Source organism: Canis lupus, chromosome 2 (genome assembly GCF_003254725.2).
Source record: "Canis lupus dingo isolate Sandy chromosome 2, ASM325472v2, whole genome shotgun sequence".
In the NCBI taxonomy this organism is placed as follows: domain Eukaryota; kingdom Metazoa; phylum Chordata; class Mammalia; order Carnivora; family Canidae; genus Canis; species Canis lupus.
In genome coordinates, this window is record NC_064244.1 from 4,147,960 (window position 1) to 4,170,492 (window position 22,533).

Consider the following 22,533-nt stretch of genomic DNA (forward strand, 5'->3'; position numbering starts at 1 on the left):
TTTATACTGCAAAAGAAAGAACACACATATATAAAATAGAGCAAGAACAGGCTCTGAGGAGATGGATTGGAATGAAACTTGTCTATAAAGAACTTATTGTTTCTAAAAAAAGAACTTATTATTTCTAAATATATCTGTATATGTATGCATATATGTGTGTATATCTCATAATATATATGTCTCATAATATATACATACCTGTGCGTGTATATATATATATATATATATATATATATATATATATATATATGTATATATATACACACACACATTTCTCATAAGAGAAAGTTGCCTTCTCCACACCTGATAGCCAGGGCATTGCAGTCTCTGAAAGGAGTTGTCAAAGATTCAGGTCCCTCTGGGATGTCCATAATTACACATTTCTGCATTCCCAGCCTAGGCACCTGCATTCAGAGGCTGCTTATGAGAGGTGAATGGCCTTGGTTGAGAAATTTTTCAATTACTTCTGCAAAACCAATTTATTAGGAAATCTTGCAGATTTATGTATCAATTCTAATGTAGTATTTCATTTTTCCCTCCTAGAATTTTCACCTCCTTCCTTGCCTGCTCCCAAGTTCCATAAAACATCAGGATTCTTATGTTTGGAACTCCTTCAGAAGTGAAATGATTTCCCTCTCTGTGCTGATACAACTGTCCCATGCTTAGTGCCATTCTATCTAAAGAAATGAATACTAGGGAGCCAGTGCCCTTTCCCGTTTAATCTTTCGTTCAGATAATCATAGTAGGTGAATAAAGGCTTAATTGTTACATTGAATTTGGCTCATTGTCTTATGTAACTACATAGATACCTGGGAACTCTCTGTGACAAATTGGCACAGAAAACAGGATAGTCAATTTAGCACAATGTAATCCTGGAAAAAGCAAAAGTCCTGAGGATGGGCCATGATAGAGAAATCCACAGAACCTCTTGGGGGCTGGTACTGAACATTTGCAGGAATTTATGGGTCTGGCAATACACTTCATCAGCCATTCCAATGGGTCTTAAGGGACAATACAGTTTGGTTTTGGATAGTAGTAGCAAACGCTTTATGTAAGCTTTTTCAGTTCTAAGTGGTACCAATGGTCCTTCTCTTTAGCTCCTGTCTACATGGGCAAGATACCATCTAATGGTCAAATTAGAGATTCAACACAGGGGTCTCTGAGGAAGACTTTGGAAGTAATTTTAGGGCTGTTGCTTATGATTCTTCAGTGATGAGATTAAAAGTCATTAGAGAACCTGTGAGTGGAGTTATAATTCCTCTAAGCAGTCCCTGGCACCAATGAATACCCATGATGCTGCTATACAGACTAGTTCTTTAATGAAAAAGAATGCAGAAACCTTCAGGATTGCTTTTTCCAGCTGTCTGAAGAGACTGGGTAGTTTACCACCACAATAGAGGAGATAATCTTTAAAGGAAGTGAGGGAGAGTGGCACCTTTTGGGGTACATAACTATGGAAACTCTCCTTCAGAATAACCAGATAGGGGCCATTTTGCCCAAGAAAGTAAAGGACAGGAAATAAATGAGAGGGAAACACCCAAGACCTCTCCACTTTCAAATAGGTACTATTTAGTTTCCAAAATATTTGGCCCACTTGTAATGAGTTGTTCTCTATGACTAAAATATGTTTGGACCACTTTTGCAGAAGCTTTAGCAGTGCTTCAAACCATACTGGTATTCCCCAGCTTCTACAATGAGAGAATGAGAACAGTCAATGCTGAGATTGTTAATCAGACCCAGATTTCTAGGTTCATTCATGCCAATGCTGCTGATTATCAAGCTCAATTAAACCTCTTTATAAGGTCAGGTCGATTTGTCCATACAAATTTGGATCATAACTAACAAATCTGGGGACATGTGAAAAATCAACTACTGCCAAAATATTAGATAGAGTCTATCACAAAGAGTGACATAAAAAGGGTGATCAGGCACAAACTCCTAGAAAATCCAGGCAATGGTCTTCCTTATCGAGATCTTTGAATCTTGCTACTTAACAATATTTTCCCAATTGAGATTGATGGGCTCTCTGCCAAGGAGCCCAAGTTCAGGTAGTATGCCAGTGAGGGTGCAAGAGGAAGTCCCTAGGGCCTGCAAGGTGATAGCCCTATAATTAATAGGAAGTACTATTCCCTTTATTTGCTCCAGTAAATCTTGAGATGAATGAAAAACCCTGCCAATTGTAAACCAGAACTTTCAGCCTTTAAACAGAAACAAAACTATGTATCAAAACCAAGGGCTTTATGTCCTTATTGGGGAAAGAGGCCCTATCCCAAAGTCAGAGTTTAATGGGGACATGGAGAACAACTGCATTTGGGGGGGTCTTTTGGATACTGGCACAAGGATGTCTATGATATTCATACAATGTATAACACCAGAATGAGGGGAAAAATAGATAATCCTATGTGGTTTGGAGTATGAGGCCACCATCAACATGACTCTTTTCTATCCAGACAGACCTCCACTGCTATGGTGTCCACTACTGAATGCATTATTGGTATAAATGTATTGTCTATGTGATCCTCTGTTTTCCTTTTTTTTTTTTTTTTTTGAACCTCTGTTTTCCTTGAAAGGAACTATTTCAGTTAAGGCTATTTTAGTAGGATGTGTGGAAGGCTATATACCTACTCACTTATCAGCCTTTAGTGCTTTTGTCTCAAAAACAACTTCCTGGGGAAAAAAAATACCTGCCTCTCATTGTGTGCTTCAGGAAGACAAAGTTCCCCCAAATGACCTATGTACAAGATTTTGGGCTTCTGGAGTCCCAATTAATTATAAGGTAGTTTAATGCTATAGTGCAGCCCCTGACACTAGCAGTACCTAATACTGTAACTGTCACAGAGGCTATTTTCCAAGATGAAGGAACTTGCTATGTTGCAACTGACATCACAAATATCCTTTTCAGTATTGCTTTCAGTTTACCCAATTGGAATGTGTTGCAATACACCATTACTGGTCTTCCATAAAAGTCCTTAAACTCCCTATCTGACCTAAAGTTTATCAAGGCCATAACCTGGAAAGAGGGCCCACTGCCATAGGGACAACTAGCCTTACTCTGTATTAATGACATCATCCAAATGCCAGAAAAAGGCACCAACAAACAAGGACCAGATACCCTGTTAACTCACATTAACCCAGACATGGTACAAGGACCAAATCCAAGTGAAATTCCTATATGAGAAGGGTCACAATGTCTTGCTTGAGAGTAGACAATTCCCAAGCCTTTTACATTCTCTGGCCCATGAAATACAAGGAATCTCAATAATTGGTGGTACTATTTGTCTACTGGTGATCTACATTCCTCATAGGTATCTTGATGGCTCCGAAATATCAGGTTATCAAAAAGATCTCTACATTTGAGAGAGACCTGACAAATGGATGCCCTGGATATCCCCTGACAGATCTTTTAGTTACCTATGGTATTTTAGTCACCTTTGATGTATTAGGTAACCCTTAGTTACCTATGGAGGCCCCTATGATATACATTTTTCATTTAAGTTATATGTCTTAGCACCTCTCTGTTTGCCAGTTGTAGGATATGCTGAAAGACAATGCTACCAGTCAAGGGCAACCACTGCATTTATGAACACATAATCAAATGAAGTGAGATGATAACTATATATCCTTTGAGAGTCAGTTGATGCCCTATTATTGCATCATAGTTGAGTATATGATCCATGGCCATAAAATAATCTTAGTACCAAAAATCTCAAGCAAGATGTATCAATACTTTTGTTTTCTGTTCACTAATTATCTTAGGGTATTAGTACTTTAAGATAAACTAAAAATTCTATAACATGTGCTCAAATACATATTCATGAATAAAACAAAAGGACCATCTGGTGAGTTTAATTTAAAATATTTTGATATTATCTATAATTATTGTACTTACTAGTGAGTCCTTCTCTTCTGAGAGTTCTTTGTTTCTTTACTTGCAGTTGGGTTTTTGACAGTGAACCCTGATTCTTATGTGTCATCTTTTCATCTGGTACTTTATCATGATCTACAATATTTTTCACTAAATGGAAAAACATATCTATTGTGAAATATGTGAAATCTCTAGATTTAAAATTAATAATAAATGTGCAGAAGGATTTTTTCTTATTTTCATAAAGTTTTAAGTAAACTGCCACAATGATAATAGATCCACATGAACTTGTGAGATCAATTTTAGTAGAGATGTATATTGAAGTTGTCTCATTGTTTCATAAATATTCTGAGGCATCAAATACATTTTATATTAGTCTCTAGCTTTATTACTTTATTTGGGCAATTAAATATTTGTAGGTCAAAAATGAAAATGCATATTACAAGTTTTTTCATTACAGTATTATTTATAATTACAAAATATTCGAAATCACCCAAATATACAAACATAGAAAACTAGTTGAATAAACTAAGGTATATATTATAAACTATGGCATAGTTTAAATCGTGGTACATAATGTATTAGAACAACTGTACATACTGCTATAAAGAAAAGCAAAAGATCTCGACAAAATTAATTAGAAGGATTTTTGAGGTAATGTTAGGTGGGGGGGGGAAGACTGAAATAGAGAATACCTAGCATGCTACCTTTTGTAAAAAAAAAAAAAAGTAACAGAAATAAAGAGGGTGGGAAAAGATAGGGTTTTAAAAGTAAAATATAAAAGAACAAACCAGAAAACAACATAGTTGGATTCCTATAAGTGGAGATTGAAGACTGGGGAATGTAAGGGAAGAAATGCTAATTTTACATCTTTTTGCATATTTACTACTTTTGGAAGAAAGTTCATTTTTACATATTCCAAAAATAAATTTTAAAAATAAGAAGGTCAGCTAAAACAGAAAGAAAACTGTTAGAGATGGAGAAAATAAGCACAAATCCAAATCAACAGTATTTGACATATACCCTCAGTCTTAGGCAAGAGAGTGGGATGTAAAAATCACAGAAATTTTTAGTAGTTTTTCCTTTTTCTAGTGCTATCAGGTAAGCAACTGTGAAACAAAGTCCTACTTGCAGCAGAAATACTAGCTCTTCACTATACTGATTACAACCTTCTGGTGGGCCCAAACAAGGACATTATCCAACAAGGACTGTATATCATGCTGATCCATATGGGGCAACATGGTTGGGCCATTCATATAAACAAAGTACAAGGACCTAGTATCCAAGAAAAATTCCAGGGCAGGATCTGCAAGAGACAAGACATCTTATTCCACAAGAGATGTTTGTGAATTTTTTGGCCCTCTCTTCCCCCAATTCTAAAAATAGTCCAAATATTGGTGAGACTCTTTGACTAGAAACTTTCTACCCAAAGAGGTTTCGTGGTACATATCTATGGGGTTAGCATAAGGTCAGTTACCATCTGTTCACCATTGAAACCTATTGCAAAAAAGACAATGACACAAGTCTGAGGCAACCATTAGTCCTTTGGACAAGTAACCTTTCAGCTTTGGCTAAAAGGTACACAATCTTTGTGAGACAGTTATTGGCCTATTATTGCCCTTGGTGGATACTGAGCCCTTAACTATGGGTGTGAAATAGTATTAAGATCAGAAATTCCAAACAAAATGTATCAATAATTTTGCTTTTTTTCTCTAGTTATCTTAGGGTATTCACACGTTAAATTAACATGTAAAATTTCTAAAAAAATATATCCTAGCTATATCTTCATGAGCCAAAGGAAAACAGATCCACTGATAATTTAATTTAAAATAATATGCAGGGTTTTATACTTTTTTAATACTTACTAGTGAATCTTCCTACTCTAGGAGTCTTTTCTTGCTCTACTTCTGTTTTAGTTTTTGACACTAAATTTTGATGTCCAAGTATATGCTCTTCATCTGGTACTTCATCATTAGCTACATAAAGAAATATATTTATCCATTAAATATAAAAAAGATCTATTGTAAAATACATAAACTTCAAATTTATATAAGTGTACAGAAAAATTCTCTTTCATTTTGATAAAACTAAAAATACCATAATGCTAGATACAATATAAAAATGGCGAGAAAAGTTTTAATGAGTATTTTTGATACTCTTATTATTTCTTAAATGTTAACAGAAATTAAATCTACTTAGATTAGTTCTGGTTTTCTCAGGTATTTATACTTAGGCTAATACATATACATAGACAAAACAATCAAACACATATACACAAGGTTAATTATGACACCATCATTTGTAATTGCATAATATTCAAAACTACCTAAATGTTCAAACATACATTGCTGTTTGAATAACTGAAGATATACACTATAAACTAGGGTGTGATATAAACACTGGTATGTTGGCAGGATGCTCTTTAACCTCCATGTGTTTGAGTTTCTTCAAAATTTCTTCTTGTGATTAAGTTGAAGATTCAAAGCATTATGGTCTGAAAATATGCAGGGGACGATCCCAATCTTTTGGTATTGGTTGAGACCTGATTTGTGACCCAGTATGTGGTCTATTCTGGAGAAAGTTCCATGTGCACTTGAGAAGAACGTGTATTCAGTAGCATTTGGATATAAAGTTCTGTAAATATCTGTGAAATCCATCTGGTCCAGTATATCATTTAAAGCTCTTGTTTCCTTGGAGATGTTGTGCTTAGAATATTTGTCATTTGCAGAAAGCGCCGTGTTCAAGTCTCCCAGTATTAGTGTATTATTATCTAAGTATGTCTTTACTTTGGTTATTAATTGATTGTTATACTTGGCAGCTCCCACATTAGGGGCATAAATATTCATGATTGTTAGGTCCTCTTCTTGGATAGATCCTTTAAGCATGATATAGTGTTCCTCTTCATCTCTTACTACCATCTCTGGAATAAACTTTAATTTATCTGATATGAGGAGTGCTACCCCTGCTTTCTTTTTTTTTAAGATTTATTTATTTATTATAGACAGAGAGAGAGAGAGAGAGAGGCAGAGACACAGGAGGAGGGAGAAGCAGGCTCCATGTCAGGAGCCCAACGGGACTCGATCCCGGAATCCAGGATGGCGCCCTGGGCCAAAGGCTTTAGGCGCTAAATGCTGAGCCACCCAGGGATTCCCGCCCCTTGCTTTCTTTTAAGGACCATTTGAATGGTAAATGATTCTCCAAATTTTCATTTTCAGGCTGGAGGTGTCCTTAGGTCTAAAATCAGTCTCTTATAGACAGCAAATAGATGGGTCTTGCTTTTTTATCCAGTCTGAAACCCTACACCTTTTGATGGAGTCATTAAGCCCATCACGTTCAGAGTTACTATTGAAATATATGAATTTAGGGTCATCATGATACCTATTAAGCCCGTTTTTGTGGATTATTTCTTTGGGAATCCTCTTTCTTTTACAGAGTCCCCCTTAATATTTCTTGGAGAGCTGGTTTTGTAGTCACATATTCTTTCAGTTTCTGCCTATCTTGGAAGCTCTTTATCTCTCCTTCTAGTCTGAATGAGAGCCTGGCTGGATAAAGTATTCTTGGCTGCATGTTCTTCTCATTTAGGATCCTGAATATATTCTGCCAGCCCTTTCTGGCCTGCCAGGTCTCTGTGGAGAGGTCTGCTGATAATCTAATACTTCTCCCCATATAAGTTAGAGATTTCTTGTCTCTTGCTGCTTTAAGGATCTTCTCATTATCTTTGGAATTTGCAAGTTTCACTATTAAATGTTGAGGTATTGAATGGTTTTTATTGATTTTAGGGGGGTCTCTCTATCTCCTGGATCTGAATTCCTGTTTCCCTCCCCAAATTAGGGAAGTTCTCAGCTATGATTTGTTCAAATACGCTTTCTGGTCCTCTGTCCCTTTAAGCACCCTCTGGAACCCCAATTAAATGTAGATTTCTCCTTCTGAGGCTGTCATTTATTTCCCTTAACCTTTCCTCATGGTCTTTTCATTGTTTTTCTCTTTTTTCCTCAGCTTCCTTCCTTGCCATCAACTTGTCTTCTATGTCACTCACTGGTTCTTCTGCCTTGTTAACTCTCATTGTTAGGACCTCCAGTTTGGATTGCATCTCATTTAATTGACTTTTTAATTTTGGCCTGATTAGATCTAAATTCTGTAGTCATGAAGTCTCTTGAATCCTTTGTGCTTTTTTTTCCAGAGCCGTCAGTAGCTTTATAATTGTGCTTCTGAATTGGCTTTCTGACATTGAATTGTAAGCCAAATTTTTAGCTCTGTGAGAGGGAGTTCTGTTTCTGATTCTTTCTTTTGTGGTGAGTTCTTCTTTCTAGTCATTTTGCTCAGTGCAGAGTGGCTAAACAGAAGTTGTACTTGTTAGAAGTGCAAACTCTTCTCTCTGTAGTGTTCCAGCTGTTCTCTCTTTAAATCTCAGGTTGAATTTGTAGGTCTTCAGGATGATTTGAGAGTTATCTAAGTAAGTTGGTGGGGACAGATGACTTGGGGACCCTACTCCTCTGCCATCTTGCCCTGCCTCCTCAAGATTTTATTATATGTATATTGACTAACTCTCTGGCAGTGAGTACTTCCTACTGTTCTTTCTTTTGAGGTACATTTCTCCATCTCATCATTATGTCCAGAAAAGAACAGAAGAAAGTGAGAGAAAAGACAGAAATAACACCATAAAAAAACCCAGAAGAAAATAAAAACAAAACTAAACAAGGAACAATCATATAAGCAGTAAAGCAGAACTAACTATAAACTAGGTCCTGAATGAATTTCATCTGTTTGCTAAAAGAAACAAGATTTCCAAAATAGGAAATAGGAAAGAGAGAAAAACATATATATTATATATATAATATAAAATACAATGAAAGGAAAACACAGCGAATATATAAAAATAAAAATTTAAAAAGAATTGATAAAACAAATAGCTGAAAAAATAAAACTGGGAGACTAAAGAATAATTTTAAAAACCCACAAATGCTATAATACTGTTTTCCTCAGGAGCTATATGGTTCTGCTACTCTCTATGATCAGTAAACTTGATGCTAGTGTTTGTTCCTACTGGTCCCCAGGGAGGGGCCTGTTGCACTGATTCCCAGGTGTCTTTGCCCTGGTGGAATTGTACCGCCCTTGCCCTGGGGCCAGGCTTAGGGTAAGTGGCTCCAGATTGCACTATGTCGCACTGTTTTGTTCACTGAAGGCTTTCAGACCACTGGGGGGCATAGAGGATGAAAATGGCAGTGTCTTGACCTCTAGAACCAGACAGAGTTGAAAGTTCATACTTCCACTATTCAGTGGGCCCTCACAGAAAAGCAATCACTCTTGTCTCACTGGTTTCCATATGAACTCTGTCTTCACCAGCCAGTGACCTAGTGTTTTTATCTCAGGCACATGACCCAGTTTAAAGTCTCCAAACTTTATGGACTCCTGTGGCACAAACCTAGATCATTCCTCCTGGGGGGTCTGGCCACACTCCTGCCTTTTGCTGGACCCCTGGCTTGGAGTGTAGTCATGCAACCATGCAGCAGTTTGCCATTTACAGTAACACCAAACAAAAAGCTAGCACCTAGACTCATTGTTTTCAACCAGCTTTCCCACATTGAAGTGGCCCCAGGGATCCAGAAACCACATTGCTGCCACCTGGGATTCTGCCCTACTTTGTCACCTAAGCACCTTTAGGCCAGGGATATCCCCCCATTGAGTTCAAAAAGTTCTCATTTTGAGCTCTGCTTGCTTATAATACTTTGCAGTAGCCTCCTTAAGCAAGCTCCTTCCCTTCCACCATTTCTTACAATGTATTGCCCTAGACTCATGCCTCTGCATGTCCTACCTTCCAATAAGTGGATGCTTTTCTGTTTGTAGAATTGTAGCAATTCTTTTCTCAGATCTCTGATCGATCTTGCAGGTGTTCAGAATGATTTGATAACTATCTAGCCGAATTAGAGTTCCCTACTCCTCTGCCATTTTAACCCTTACCCAGGACTATAAGTTTTAAAACATAGGTTTCAAAACATTTCTCTCCATTTTTACCTTATAAACCAATAGCCTTACAACTACAATAGCTGTGAAAAACAGCAGTTTGGGAGCCACAAGCAAGAAAAAATATGTTTAGAGATTCCTAATACAGTCTTTCCAGAGAAGAATCACTATTTGATATGTCTGTTAGCTTGATGAAAAAGTGCAATGTTGGTGCATGTACTTATGTGGCCTGACCTATAGCTTGCTCTGTACAGAACATTTACCAAAATCAATTAGTGACAGTAATTTAACAGGGCAGGTGGGTGACATGGCATTGACAGTTGGAGTTTATAAGAGGCTGACTAAAAAATCTTGAAAAAAATTAAGAAATGAGATGTCCACAAGGGGTGGCTTTATAAGGCTCTGACATAATCCTGGAATCTAAAAGGCAAATAGCATATGTATGGCTGTGTACATATCCAGGAAACGTATGAAAGTTCCCTTATCTGTCACCTCTGGCTGAGCCTGAAGTTTTGAGTAAGCAGAAAGTGAAGGCTAAGTTAAAGTTGCAAACTTCCTGTCTGAGTATTGAAGGCATCCCCCAAAATACACATAGAGTAGAAACCCTTTAGTAGGGGCAGAGAGGCTTCAACATATATAATTGAATCTCTGTCCACTAACATAACTGAGCAGAGACACTAGTGATTACAAACAACAGAGAATGGAGACTGAATCTCTTTGTCCTTTTTTGGTTCATTTTCCACATATAAATGAAATAATATGGTCTTTGTCTTTCTCCATTTCACTTATCCTAATACCCTCTAGGTTCATCCATGTTGTCACAAATGGCAAGATCCCATTCTTATTTACGGCTGAGTAATATTCCATTGTGTATATACAACATCTTCTTTATCCATTCATCTATCGATGGACACTTGGTTGCTTCCAAGTCTTGATTGTTCTAAATGATGCTGCAGTAAACATAGGGGTGCATTGTTGTGATGAGCATCAAGTATTATATGTAAGTGTTGAATCACTAAGTTGTGTACTTGAAACTAATATTACACTATATGCTAACTGTAATTTTAATAAAACTTTTTAAAAAGTTGTGAAATATGGGACACTTGGGTGGCTCACTGGTTGAGAATCTGCCTTTGGCTCAGGTCATGATCCCAGGGTCCTGGGATTGAGTCTTGCATCAGGCTCCCCATAGGGAGCCTGTTTCTCCCTCTGTCTATGTCTCTTCCTCTCTCTCTGTATCTCTCATGAATAAATATCTTTTTAAAGTTGCAAAATAGGCCAAAAAAATCCATAGAAATGCATATAGCTTCTCAAATTCATGTTTTTGTAATCTTTGGGTAACTATCTAGTAGTGGAATACTGGATTATATGGTTTTCCTATTTTTAATATTTTAAGGAATCTTCCTTCTATTTTCCAAAGCAGCTGCACCAATTAATATTCCCACCAACAGTGTATGAGGGTGCCTTTTTCTTCACATTCCCACCAACACTTATTATTTCACTTTAATTTTAGTCATTCTGACAGAGTAAAAGTGACATCTCATTGTGGTTTTGATTTGCATTTCCCTGATGATTAGTGACGCTGAGTATATTTTCATGTCTCTGTTGGCCATCTGCATGTCTTCTTTTAAAAAATGTTTCTTGGGACACCTGGATGGCTCAGTGGTTGAGCGTCTGCCTTCGGCTTAGGGCGTGATGCTGGGTCTGGGGATTGAGTCCCACATCAGGCTCCCTGCATGGAGCCTGCTTCTCCCTCTGCCTGTGTCTCTGCCTCTCTCTGTGTCTCTCGTGAATAAATAAATAAAATATTTTAAAAAATAATAAAAAATAAAAAATGTTTCTTCAAGTCCTTTGCCCACTTTTTAAATTGGATTACTTGGGGTTTTATTATTGAATTGTATAAGATTTTATATGCTTTAGGTACTAACCCTAACTGACATTTGCAAATATCTTCTCCCATTTAATAGGTTGTCTTTTCATTCTGTCAATGGTTTTTTTCACAGTGCAAAAGTTTCCTATGTTGGTGTAGTCCCAATAGTTTCTTTCTGCTTTTCTATTGCCTGAGGAGCCCTATCTAGAAAAATGTGGCTAAGGCCAATGTTAAAGAGTTTACTGCTCATGTTTTCTTCTAGGAGTTTTATGTCTCTCCTGTAGGTCTTTAATCAATTTTGAATTTATTTTGTATATGGTTTTAGAGTGGTCCAGTTTTCCCAGCACCATTTATTAAAGAGACTGTCCTTTCCCCAGTGTTTATTCTTGACTTCCTTCTCATAGATCAATTTGCGATTATGTGTGAGTTTATTTCTGGGCTCTTTATCCTGCTCTGTTGATCTATGTGCCTATTTCTGTGCAAAACACCATACTGTTTTGATTACTAAAGCTTTGTAGCATATCTTGAAATCTGGATTATAATATCTCCAGCTTTTTTCTCAAGATTGCTCTGGCTATCAGGGTCTTTTGTGGTTATGTACAAACTTTAGGATTATTTGTCCTAATTATGTGAAAAATACTGATATAAATTGCATTAGATCTGTAGATTGCTTTGGGTAATATGGACATTTTAATTATATTAATTCTTGAAATCCATAAGAATGGGATATTTTCCACTTATTTGTGTTGTTGTCAATTCTTTTCATACATATTATAGTTTTCAGAGCATGGGTCTTTCTCCTCCTGGATTCAGTACATTCCTAGGTACTTTATTCTTTTTGGTGCATTATTTTCTTAATTACTCTTTCTGCTGCTTTGTTATTGTTGTATAGAAACACAACAGATATCTGGGCATTAATTTTGTATCCTGCAACTGCACATAACTCATTTATTAGTTTTAATAGTTTTTTAGTGGAGTCTTTAAAATTTCCTATGTATAGTATCATGTCATCTGCAAATAATGATAGTTTGACTTCTTCCTTACCAATTTGGATGCCTTTTATTTATTTTTCTTGTCTAATTGCTGTGGCTAGGCCTTTAAGTTTCGTATTGAATAAAAGTGGGGAGAGTGGATATCCTAATCTTAGAGAAAAAGTTCTACTTTTTTGCGAATGGGTGTGATATCGGTCATGTTTGTCTAGAAAAAGATTTTAAACTAGCTTTCATAAATATGTTCAAATAACTAAAGGACACTTTATCTTTAAAAAATGAAAGAATTATTCTTATTATCTTATTATAAGAATAATATCTTACCATTTCACAATATCAGTAATGATAATTTTTTTAAAAAAATCAAATAGAAATTCTATAGTTGAAAGCATAATAATTGAAATAAAAAGAACTAAAGGTAGGATTAAAGATACAAAGAAGGAATCAGTGAAAATAAGGAAATATATATTGATATTACCCAGTCTAAGAATAAGGAGGAAAAAAGAATGAAGACAATGAACAATCTCAGAGAATGATGGAAAATCATCAAGAGTATCTACATATGCCAAATGGGCATCTCAGAGAGAAAGAATAAAAGGGAAAAAAGTAATTTGCAAAGAAATAATAGTAATTAACTTCTCAAATATTATAAAACACATTAATCTTCACTTAAAAGAGCTCAACAAACTCAAAGTAAACTCAAAAATACCCAACATATGCATATCATATTCATATTGTCAAAAACAGTTTTCCGGAGGTTCCAAGATTCTTAATTTGAGTTTTTTGAGATTAAAGTTTTATCTTCAGGTGAAAATTTTTTTTCTGACATCTATCCATTTTATCATATAGAAAAAAGGCTTTATTTAATCCACTAAAACATGAAACTATTGCATCATGAAGCTTCTGAATTATTAAAATATATCAATACTCAAAATTTCCTCTAATTTTTGTAATATTTTAAGCAAATGACCACGATTTTTTAATAATAAAAAGTGAGACTGGTGAATTTTCAAAATAAAGTGTAAAACTCAAGACAGTGTTTTTTTTTTTTTAAAGATTTTTTTTAAATTTATTCATTCATGATAGAGAGAGAGAGAGAGAGAGGCAGAGGAACAAGCAGAGGGAGAAGCAGGCTCCATGCTGGGAGCCCGACACAGGACTCGATCCCGGGACTCCAGGATCACGCCCTGGGCCAAAGGCAGGCGCCAAACTGCTGAGCCACCCAGGGATCCCTCAAGACAGTGTTTTTACTGAAAGTATATGAAAGCACTCTGTTACTATACATTAAAATTCAAGTTGAACATAGACCTTACTTTTCTTAGCCTATTCCCCTTTTTAAAAACTTTTTTTTTTTTTTTTTAAGATTTTACTTGAGAGAGTATGAGAAGGAAGGGAAGAGGGAAAGGTAGAAGCAGGGTCCCCACTGAGAAGGGCACCTGATGCAGAACTCAATCCCAGGACCTTGGGATCATGACCTGAGCCAAAGGCAGACACTTAACTGACCCATCCAGGTGCCCCCAAAGTTTTCATATTTTAAAACAGTATTTATTTAAAAGTTGGAATGAATAAAAATAATAAATCCAACATAAGTAAAAGGAAGTGAAGATAGATTAGATGGAAAAAATAGAAATTCTCCAAATATTGAAATCTGAATATATCAGTAATTATAACCGTTGTAAATGGATTATATATTCTAAAAACAGATAAAGGCTGTCAAACTGGGTTTATAAACAACCTACAAACTATAAACTATTGATAAGACATATGTGTATATGTGTGTATGTGTGTATATATAGGTATATATGTATATGAATATGGTATTTGTGTATATGTATATGTGTGGGGAGTCCAGTTACAGGCCAAAATCCTGTGTGTGGTATTTTGTGCCCAACCATAGACAGTTCTGGATAGATATTTCAACAACAGTAGATATTTCAACACCCCAATTTGAATAATAAAGCACTAGGTCAAGAAGGAAATATAATGATTGAATGATACTATAAAATAACTAGAGCTCTGAAGAAGTCTATAAATAGCTGTAGAACACTCTACCCCAACAAAAGCTTAATTCATGTTCTTCTCAAATGTATTTGGAACATTCTTCAAGACGTACTATATAATAGGCCCATATTATGGGATGACATTAGAAATCAGTAACAGAAAGAGATTAGGTATATTCACAAATGAGATAGAATTAAACAACACACTCCTAAATGACCAGTGGGCCAAAGAAGAAATCGCAAGAAAAACTAGAAAATACTTTGAGATGAAAAAAAGCAGAAACACACCATGTCAAAATTCATGAGGAGAAGTTAAAGTGATACTCAAAGAAAATTTATATTTTCTAACAACTTCTTTGAAAAAGAGAGACCATAATTAATAAACAAACTAAATGAAAAGCAGGTAGAAAAAAGCAAATAATAAAGACTAGAGCAGAAATAAATAAAATTGAGGGAGGAAAATGAAAGTCAATGATCCCTGAAATGCTTGGTTGGTTTAATAAGCAAAAATCAATCACTCAATGTACTAAACCATATTATTAGAATAAGAGACAATGTGTGATAGAGTTTCTTACTATGGCAAATGGGCAAGAAAAAGAAATTAAAAAAACCAATATTAGAAATAAAAAAGAAAGGATGAAAAAGGAAGAATAGGATGGAGAGAGGGAAGGAGGGAGGGAGGAAAGAAGGAAGGAAAGAAAGAAAGAAAATGATGTCTTCTTGCATGTATGTACATTAAAAATCCCAAATAAACACATATACTCATGTACACATACATCCCAAAACCTATTAGAATAAGTGAATTCAGCAAAAGTTTTAGGTTATAAGATCAACACACAAAATTCTATTGTATTCCAATACACTAGCAATGAACAATCAGAAAATGAAATTTAAAAAACAATTCCATTTACAATAGCAACAGAATCAATAAAATATTTAAGAATGAATTTAACAAAATAAGTTAAGACTAGCACTCATTGGCTTTGTTTCTTAAATTTCACATATGAGTGAAGTAACAGTATTTGTCTTTCTCGGGCTGACTTGTTTCACTTAGCAGTACACTCTCTAGCTCCATCCATGTCATTGCAAATAGTAAGATTCCATTCTTTTGGTAGCTGAATAATATATTCCATTGTATATATGTACTACATCGTTATCTATTCACCAGTCAAATGTGCAGAGAGAGAGAGAGACAAACCAAGAAACAGGATCTTAACTATAAAGAATAAACTGATGCTTATCAGAAGGGAGAGGAGTGGAGGGATGGGTTAAATAGGTGATGAGAATTAAGGAGTACACCGGTTGTAATGAGGACTAGGTGATGTATGGAACAATTCTCTGGATGTGGATTGTTAGACTTAATATTGTTAAAATCACAATACACTCCAAATGATCTACAGATTGAGTGTAACCCCCATCAAAACCCTAGATGCCTATTTTACAGAAGTTGAGAATGTGATTTTAAAATTCATATAGAAATTTAAGGAATTTAGAATATCTAAAAAAAAAATCTTAAGAAGAAAAACGTTGGAAGACTTCCATTTTCTGATTTAAAAACTAACTACAATTATATAAATAATGTATTATTTATAATAAGCATAAGCCATATAGATCAATAAAATACAGAGTTCAGAAATAAACTGTATTTATGTAAATTGCTAATGTTTTTGAGTATAGTTTACATACAATGTTACACTAGTTTCAGGTATACAGTGTAGTAATTCAACTTCTCTATATGATATGTTATGGCTCACCATAAGTGTAGCTACCATCTGTCACCAAACACTGCTATTATAATATCATTGACTATATTCCCCATGTTGACCCTTTTATTTCCATGACTTATCCATTCCATAACTAGAACCCTGGATCTCCTACTCACTTGCACTCATTTTGCCCATTCTCCTACCCCTCTTCTCATCTGGTAACCATCAGTTTGTATTTATAGGTTGCAATGATGTGGATGGATCTTGAGGGTATTATGTTTTATTTTGTTTTGTTTTTTAAGATTTTATTTATTTGGGGGCACCTGGGTGGCTTAGTGGTTGAGTGTCTGCCTTTGGCTCAGGTCATGATCCCAGGTCCTGAGATCAAGTCCCATATCAGGCTACTCATGGGGAGCCTGCTCTTCTGCCTCTCTCTGTCTCTCATGAATAAATAAATTTTATTTATTAGACTTCCCACAGGGAAAGATAAATCTCTTCAATAGATGCTGTTGGAAATGGATACCTACATACAGAAGAATGAACTTGTGCCCTTATCTGACACCAATACAAAAATCAGCTTGAAATGGATTAAAGATTTAAATGTAAGATCACAAATCATAAAAATATTGGAAGAAACATAAAGAAAAAGTTCCTTGACATTGATATGGGCAATGATTTAATGGACATAATGCCAAAAGCACAAACAACAAAACAAAAATAACAAATGAAATTGAATACCCCAAAAAAAGCTACTGCAAGCATAGAAAACAATCAGCAGAACAAAAGAGAAGCCTACAGAATTGGAGAAAAGATTTACAAACCATACATCTGATAAGTAGTTAATATCTAAAATACATAAAAAGACATACAACTTAATAGAAAAACAAAAGATACAAATAACCTGATTTTAACAAAGAGCAAAGTACCTGAATAGAAGATATACAAATGGCCAACAGATACATTAAAAAGGCACTCAAACATCATTAGTCATCAGGGAAATGCAAATCAAACCACAAACAGATATCACCTTACACTTGTTAGGTTGGTTACTATTAAAAAAGAATAGCAACAAGTTTTGGTGAAGATGTGAGAAAATGGAATTATTGTTCACCATTGGAGGAACTATAAAATGGTGCAGCCACTATGGAAAATAATATGAATGTTTCTCAAAAAATTAAAAATAGAACTACCATATGATCCAGGTAATCCCATTTCTGATTATTTATCCAATAGAATTCAATTCAGGATCTCAAAGAGATATATTCACAATCTAGTGTCACTGTTACATTATTAAAAATAGCCAAGAAATAAAAACAACATTAATTTTGCTTATATTTTATATACATAATTTTGCTTATATTATATATATATTTTATATATATATAAGATACATCAACAGTGAAAGAATAAATGAAATGTGATACACACACACACTAAATATTATTCAGTCTTTCAAAAGAAATCCTATCATTCACAAAAACGTGGATGAATCTTGAGGATATTATGTAAGTGAAATAAGCTTTCTGAATTTCTGTAATAATTACTGATGTTGAGTAATCAATAGGACAGATACTCCATGAATCCACTTATATGAGGTATCTGTAGTAGTCAAGCTCATAGAAGCAGAAAGTAGATTGGTGTTTGTCATCTGAGTTAAGGAAAAAGGTGAGCCTCAGCAGGCATAAAATTTTAATATTACAACATAAAAATGTTCTACAGATCTATTATACATTTTGCTTATAGTTAATAATACCATACTAAACACTTAAGAATTTGTTAGGAGGGTAAATCTCATGTGTGTTTTTTAACCACAATAAAAAGTCAGTGAAGTTCAATTCCATACATCCAGAAGAGGGAAAGGCATAAATATATGGAGAACAGTATTAATGACTACTACATTAACACACATGCAAAAATGTAAAATAAATAAAATTAAGTAGTGTATTTAAAGATTCATCATGTTCAAATAAAATTTAGCACTGATGCATAGATGTCTCCATATTTAATTCTACCACTCATTAATTAAAGAGAAAAATCATATAAGAATCTCAATCTTAAAAGAAAATTTGATTTTTTCAATCTTACTGAAAAAGGAATAAAAAAGAAACTTGAAAAAGCTACCAAAAGCAAATATTACACTTAATACAAAGCAGTAGAATCATTCCTATTAAATTCAGGAATAAATAAGAGATGCTTCCATAACTGCTATTCTTTAACATTATACATCTCTCCAAAAGTGATATACAATGGACAACAATCACATGAAAAGATGTTCAACATCAGGAATTATTACAGAATTCAGATCAATAGCACACTTGACATCCATTAGGATGACTACTATTAAAAACAGAATAAAAAATAAGTGTTGATGAGGATGTAGAAAAATTGGAACCCTAGCACACTGTTGGTGGAAATGTAAACTGCTAGAAAACAGTATGGACATTCTGAGTAAGGGACAGGCAGGGCTAAGTAGGGAGAGGTAAGTAAGGGGTCACAGAATCAGGCTCACAAAATGCCAAAAATGTGGAGATGAAAGGAACCAGAGATAATAAACCAGACCATCCTGTCCCAGGTGCCAGAGGTGGGTTCTTATTATAAAAGCTACTTGTGACCAAAAAGGGATTACCAGACCCTAAAAAGGACATAAGCCATTAAAGATATCACTAGTCCTTACTCAATGGTAATATTAAAAATGTTTAGGTTCCCTGTTTAGCTTTCAATAAAAGACGAGCCAAAAAACATTCAGTGGCAACCCTGTTGGGACCCTTCACTTCTGAGAACTTTCTAACTTCTATCACTTTACTCACTCTCCTTTGTGCACGAGATTCATTCTTTGACTCCAAGAAACAAGAACCAAGCTCTTCCATATCAATTCAAAAAATTAAAAAGAGAACTATCATATGATACAGCAATCCCACTTCTGGGTATAGATCCAAAAGAACTGAAAACAGACTCCACAGAGATATTTGCAAACTGACGTTCAGTGGCAGTATTATTCACAATCAAAGGTTGGAAGCAAACCAAATGTCCATCAGTAAATGCATAAATGATATGTAATATATACTACTCAGCATTAAAAATGAAAAAATACTGACATACTGCAATATTGATGAAACTTGAGGACATTATATTAAGTGAAATACATGAGTCACAGAAAGAACTATGATTCCACTCATATGAGGTATTTAACATAGTCAAATTCACAGAAATAAAAATTAGATTGATGGTCACTATGGGCTATGGAGAGGACTAACGGGGAAGTATTGTTTAATGGATTTAGAATTTCAGTTTTGCAAGCTGAGAAATTTCTAGAAGTCCGTTTCACAACAAGGTGTATATACTTAAAACTACGAACTGTGCACATAAAATGGTTAAATGGTAAATTATGTTATATGTTTGTCAAATTAAAAATGAAAAGATTAAAAAATTAAAAGAAGAGTTCAGCAAGGTACTGGCTAATTTGCTATGAGAAGTTAAAAGGACATAAGATTCCAGATATTCCAGTTCTTGTAGGGTTAAAAATGAGGTTGTTTATTATTAGATCAAACAAGTTGACATTAAAACCTACTTCAAGACAGACAAGAAACTACTTTAGTATTACACTTCTTTACAGCATGGCAGCTTGTGGATTTGGTGTTTCTCTTGAAGTGTGTATTAAGGTCACTTAATATACAGTGGCATAAAAACATGCATATAGACAGTGGAACAGAGAATTCAGAAATATTTACCCACGGATATATGGTCAACCAATTTTGGGGAAGGATACCAAAAACTCACAATGGTAAAAGGATACTTTCTTCAATAGGTGGAAAAATGGATATCCACATGCAAAAGAATGAAACTGGATACTCACAAAAATCAACTTGGAATGTATTAAAACTTTAAATGTAAGACCCAAAACCATAAATCTTATAGAAGAAAACATAGGGGAAAACCCTTTGACACACATCTTACCAATGATTTCTTGACTAAGAAATACCAAAACTACATGTAACTATGGCTAAAATAAACAAGTAATTCTATATCAAAATGAAGGTTTCTGTTCATCAGAAGAAACAATCAGTAAATTAAAAAGGCAACCTACAGAATGGGAGAAAATATTTCTAAACAACATATTTGATTAGGGTTAAATATCTAAACTCTATAAAGAAGCCATACAACTCAATAGCAAAAAGGCAATTAATCCATGTTAACAAATGGGCAAAGGAGCTGAATAGAAATTTTTCCAAATATACATACACACAGACACACACAAAGAGAGAACATCAACATATAAAGGTAATTGGAGAGGAGGAATGGGAAGATAGCAGCAGAGTAAGAGGACTGTAGGCTCATTTTACACCTATAAATACAACTAGATAAATATCAATTCATCCCGAATATCCCAGAAATCAACCTGAAGACTGTCAGAGCAACCACCACAACTAAAGGAAGAGAAGAGGTCACATGGAAGAAGGTAGAAAGTGCAGAGACACGGTTTAGGGGAGAAACAGATCAAGGATGCCATGGAGGAAAGGGAACCTTGGTTTTGGAGAAGGGTGAGACAGAGAGAGAGAAGCACACAGGGGAATGCACAAGAAGAATATTTGCCAAAAATAATTGCCTGGAAAATGAGAGGGGCTGAATTTCATGAGTTCCTGCAACTAGTGGAGCTTAAAGCCTAGAGTTTTAAAGATCAGCAGGCTTGGCTAGGACAGAGCCCAGAGGACAGTGCCCTGTTCCTAGAGGGAAGGCAGGTAAATAACCCAGGGGAAGACACTCTGGAAACACTATTATGAAAAACACCTGGGGCACACAGAGGAGACATTACTCCCTCTTCTCAGAGTACATCTCTAAGAGGCAGCATTCATAGAAACTCCACTCTGGGAACAAAGATGCTGGTTGGTGCCACTTCCTTTCCCCACCTCTCAGCATAAACACAGGGAAAATAGTATAGTGCAGTAGCCCCTCCCCCACAAGACTAGCACAAATCACAGCCCACACCAGGTCTCCTGACCAGAGAGTTCTGCAGGGCCTCAGTTCTCATGATAGTGTTGTCAGGTCCCATTTCACAAGCAGACAAGAACACACCTAGTTAAAGTGACCGCATTCAGGCCAGAGACCAAAAACTGCCCACAGTAGGCAAGGAGAGCCTCTGTAGATGACTGTACTGAAGAGCAGAGCAGTCAAACACAAGAGTGGGGTACACGCCGCACACACCAGAGACATTTCCTGAAGTACCAGGCCCTGGACACTATATGACCTCTTCTTCATAAGACCATTACATTCAGGGAAAGGAGACATAACTGGCTTTTCTAACACCTGGATAAAGGCAGAGACATAGACAAAATGAAAAGAGAAATTTATCCCAAATGAAGGAATAAGATAAGGCCACAGCCAGAAATTTAAGTAAAGCAGATAAAAGTAACATGCTTGATGGAGAACTTAAAGCATCAATCATAAGGATGCTCACTGAACTTGGAAAAAAATAGAAGACATCTGTAAGACTCTTACCACAGAGATAAAAGAGTTTAAAAAACAATCAGAGATGAGGAATGCAATAAATGAGATTGGAAACAGGCTTGCTGCAATGACCAGCAGGCTGGAAGAAGCAGGGGAATGAATTAGAAATAATAAAAGACAAAATAATGGAAAATAATGAAGCTAAACAAAGAGAGAAATAATTATGAAACATGAAAATAGACTCAGGGAACTCAATGACTACATCAAACGTAATAACATTCATTGTTATATGAATCCCATAAGAAGAGAGTGAAAAGGGGACAGAAAAAATTTATTTGAGGAAATCACAGCTGAAAACTTCTCTAATATGGGGATGGAAACAGATATCCAGATCCAGAGGCACAGAGAACTACCATCAAAATCAACAAAAGCAGGGCAAGGCCAAGACATAATTAAATTTGCAAAATATAGCAATAAAGAAAAAATCTTAAAAGCAGCAGGACAAAAGAGGTCCTTAATTTACAAGAAGACATCCATAAGGTTAGCTGCAGATTTCTCAACAAAAACTTGGCAAGCCAGAATAGTGGCATGATATATTCAATGTGCTGAATGTGAAAAATCTGCAACCAAGAATATTCTATCCAGCAAGGCTATCATTCAGAATGGAAGGAGAGATAAAGAATTTCAAAAACAAAAGCTA

At 35.3% G+C, this 22,533-nt stretch overlaps 1 protein-coding gene across 1 annotated transcript in view; it reads right to left on the reverse strand.

Annotated features, from left to right (window-relative positions):
- Positions 1–22,533, reverse strand: part of CCDC7 (coiled-coil domain containing 7) — a 364,544-nt gene that overhangs the window by 210,825 nt on the left and 131,186 nt on the right. Inside the window, exons 16-17 of the mRNA XM_049096618.1 lie at positions 5,731–5,841; positions 3,890–4,015 (exon numbers count right to left, since the gene is read on the reverse strand). Of these exons, the coding sequence (XP_048952575.1) occupies positions 3,890–4,015; positions 5,731–5,841 (237 nt within the window). The remainder of the gene's footprint in view (positions 1–3,889; positions 4,016–5,730; positions 5,842–22,533) is intronic.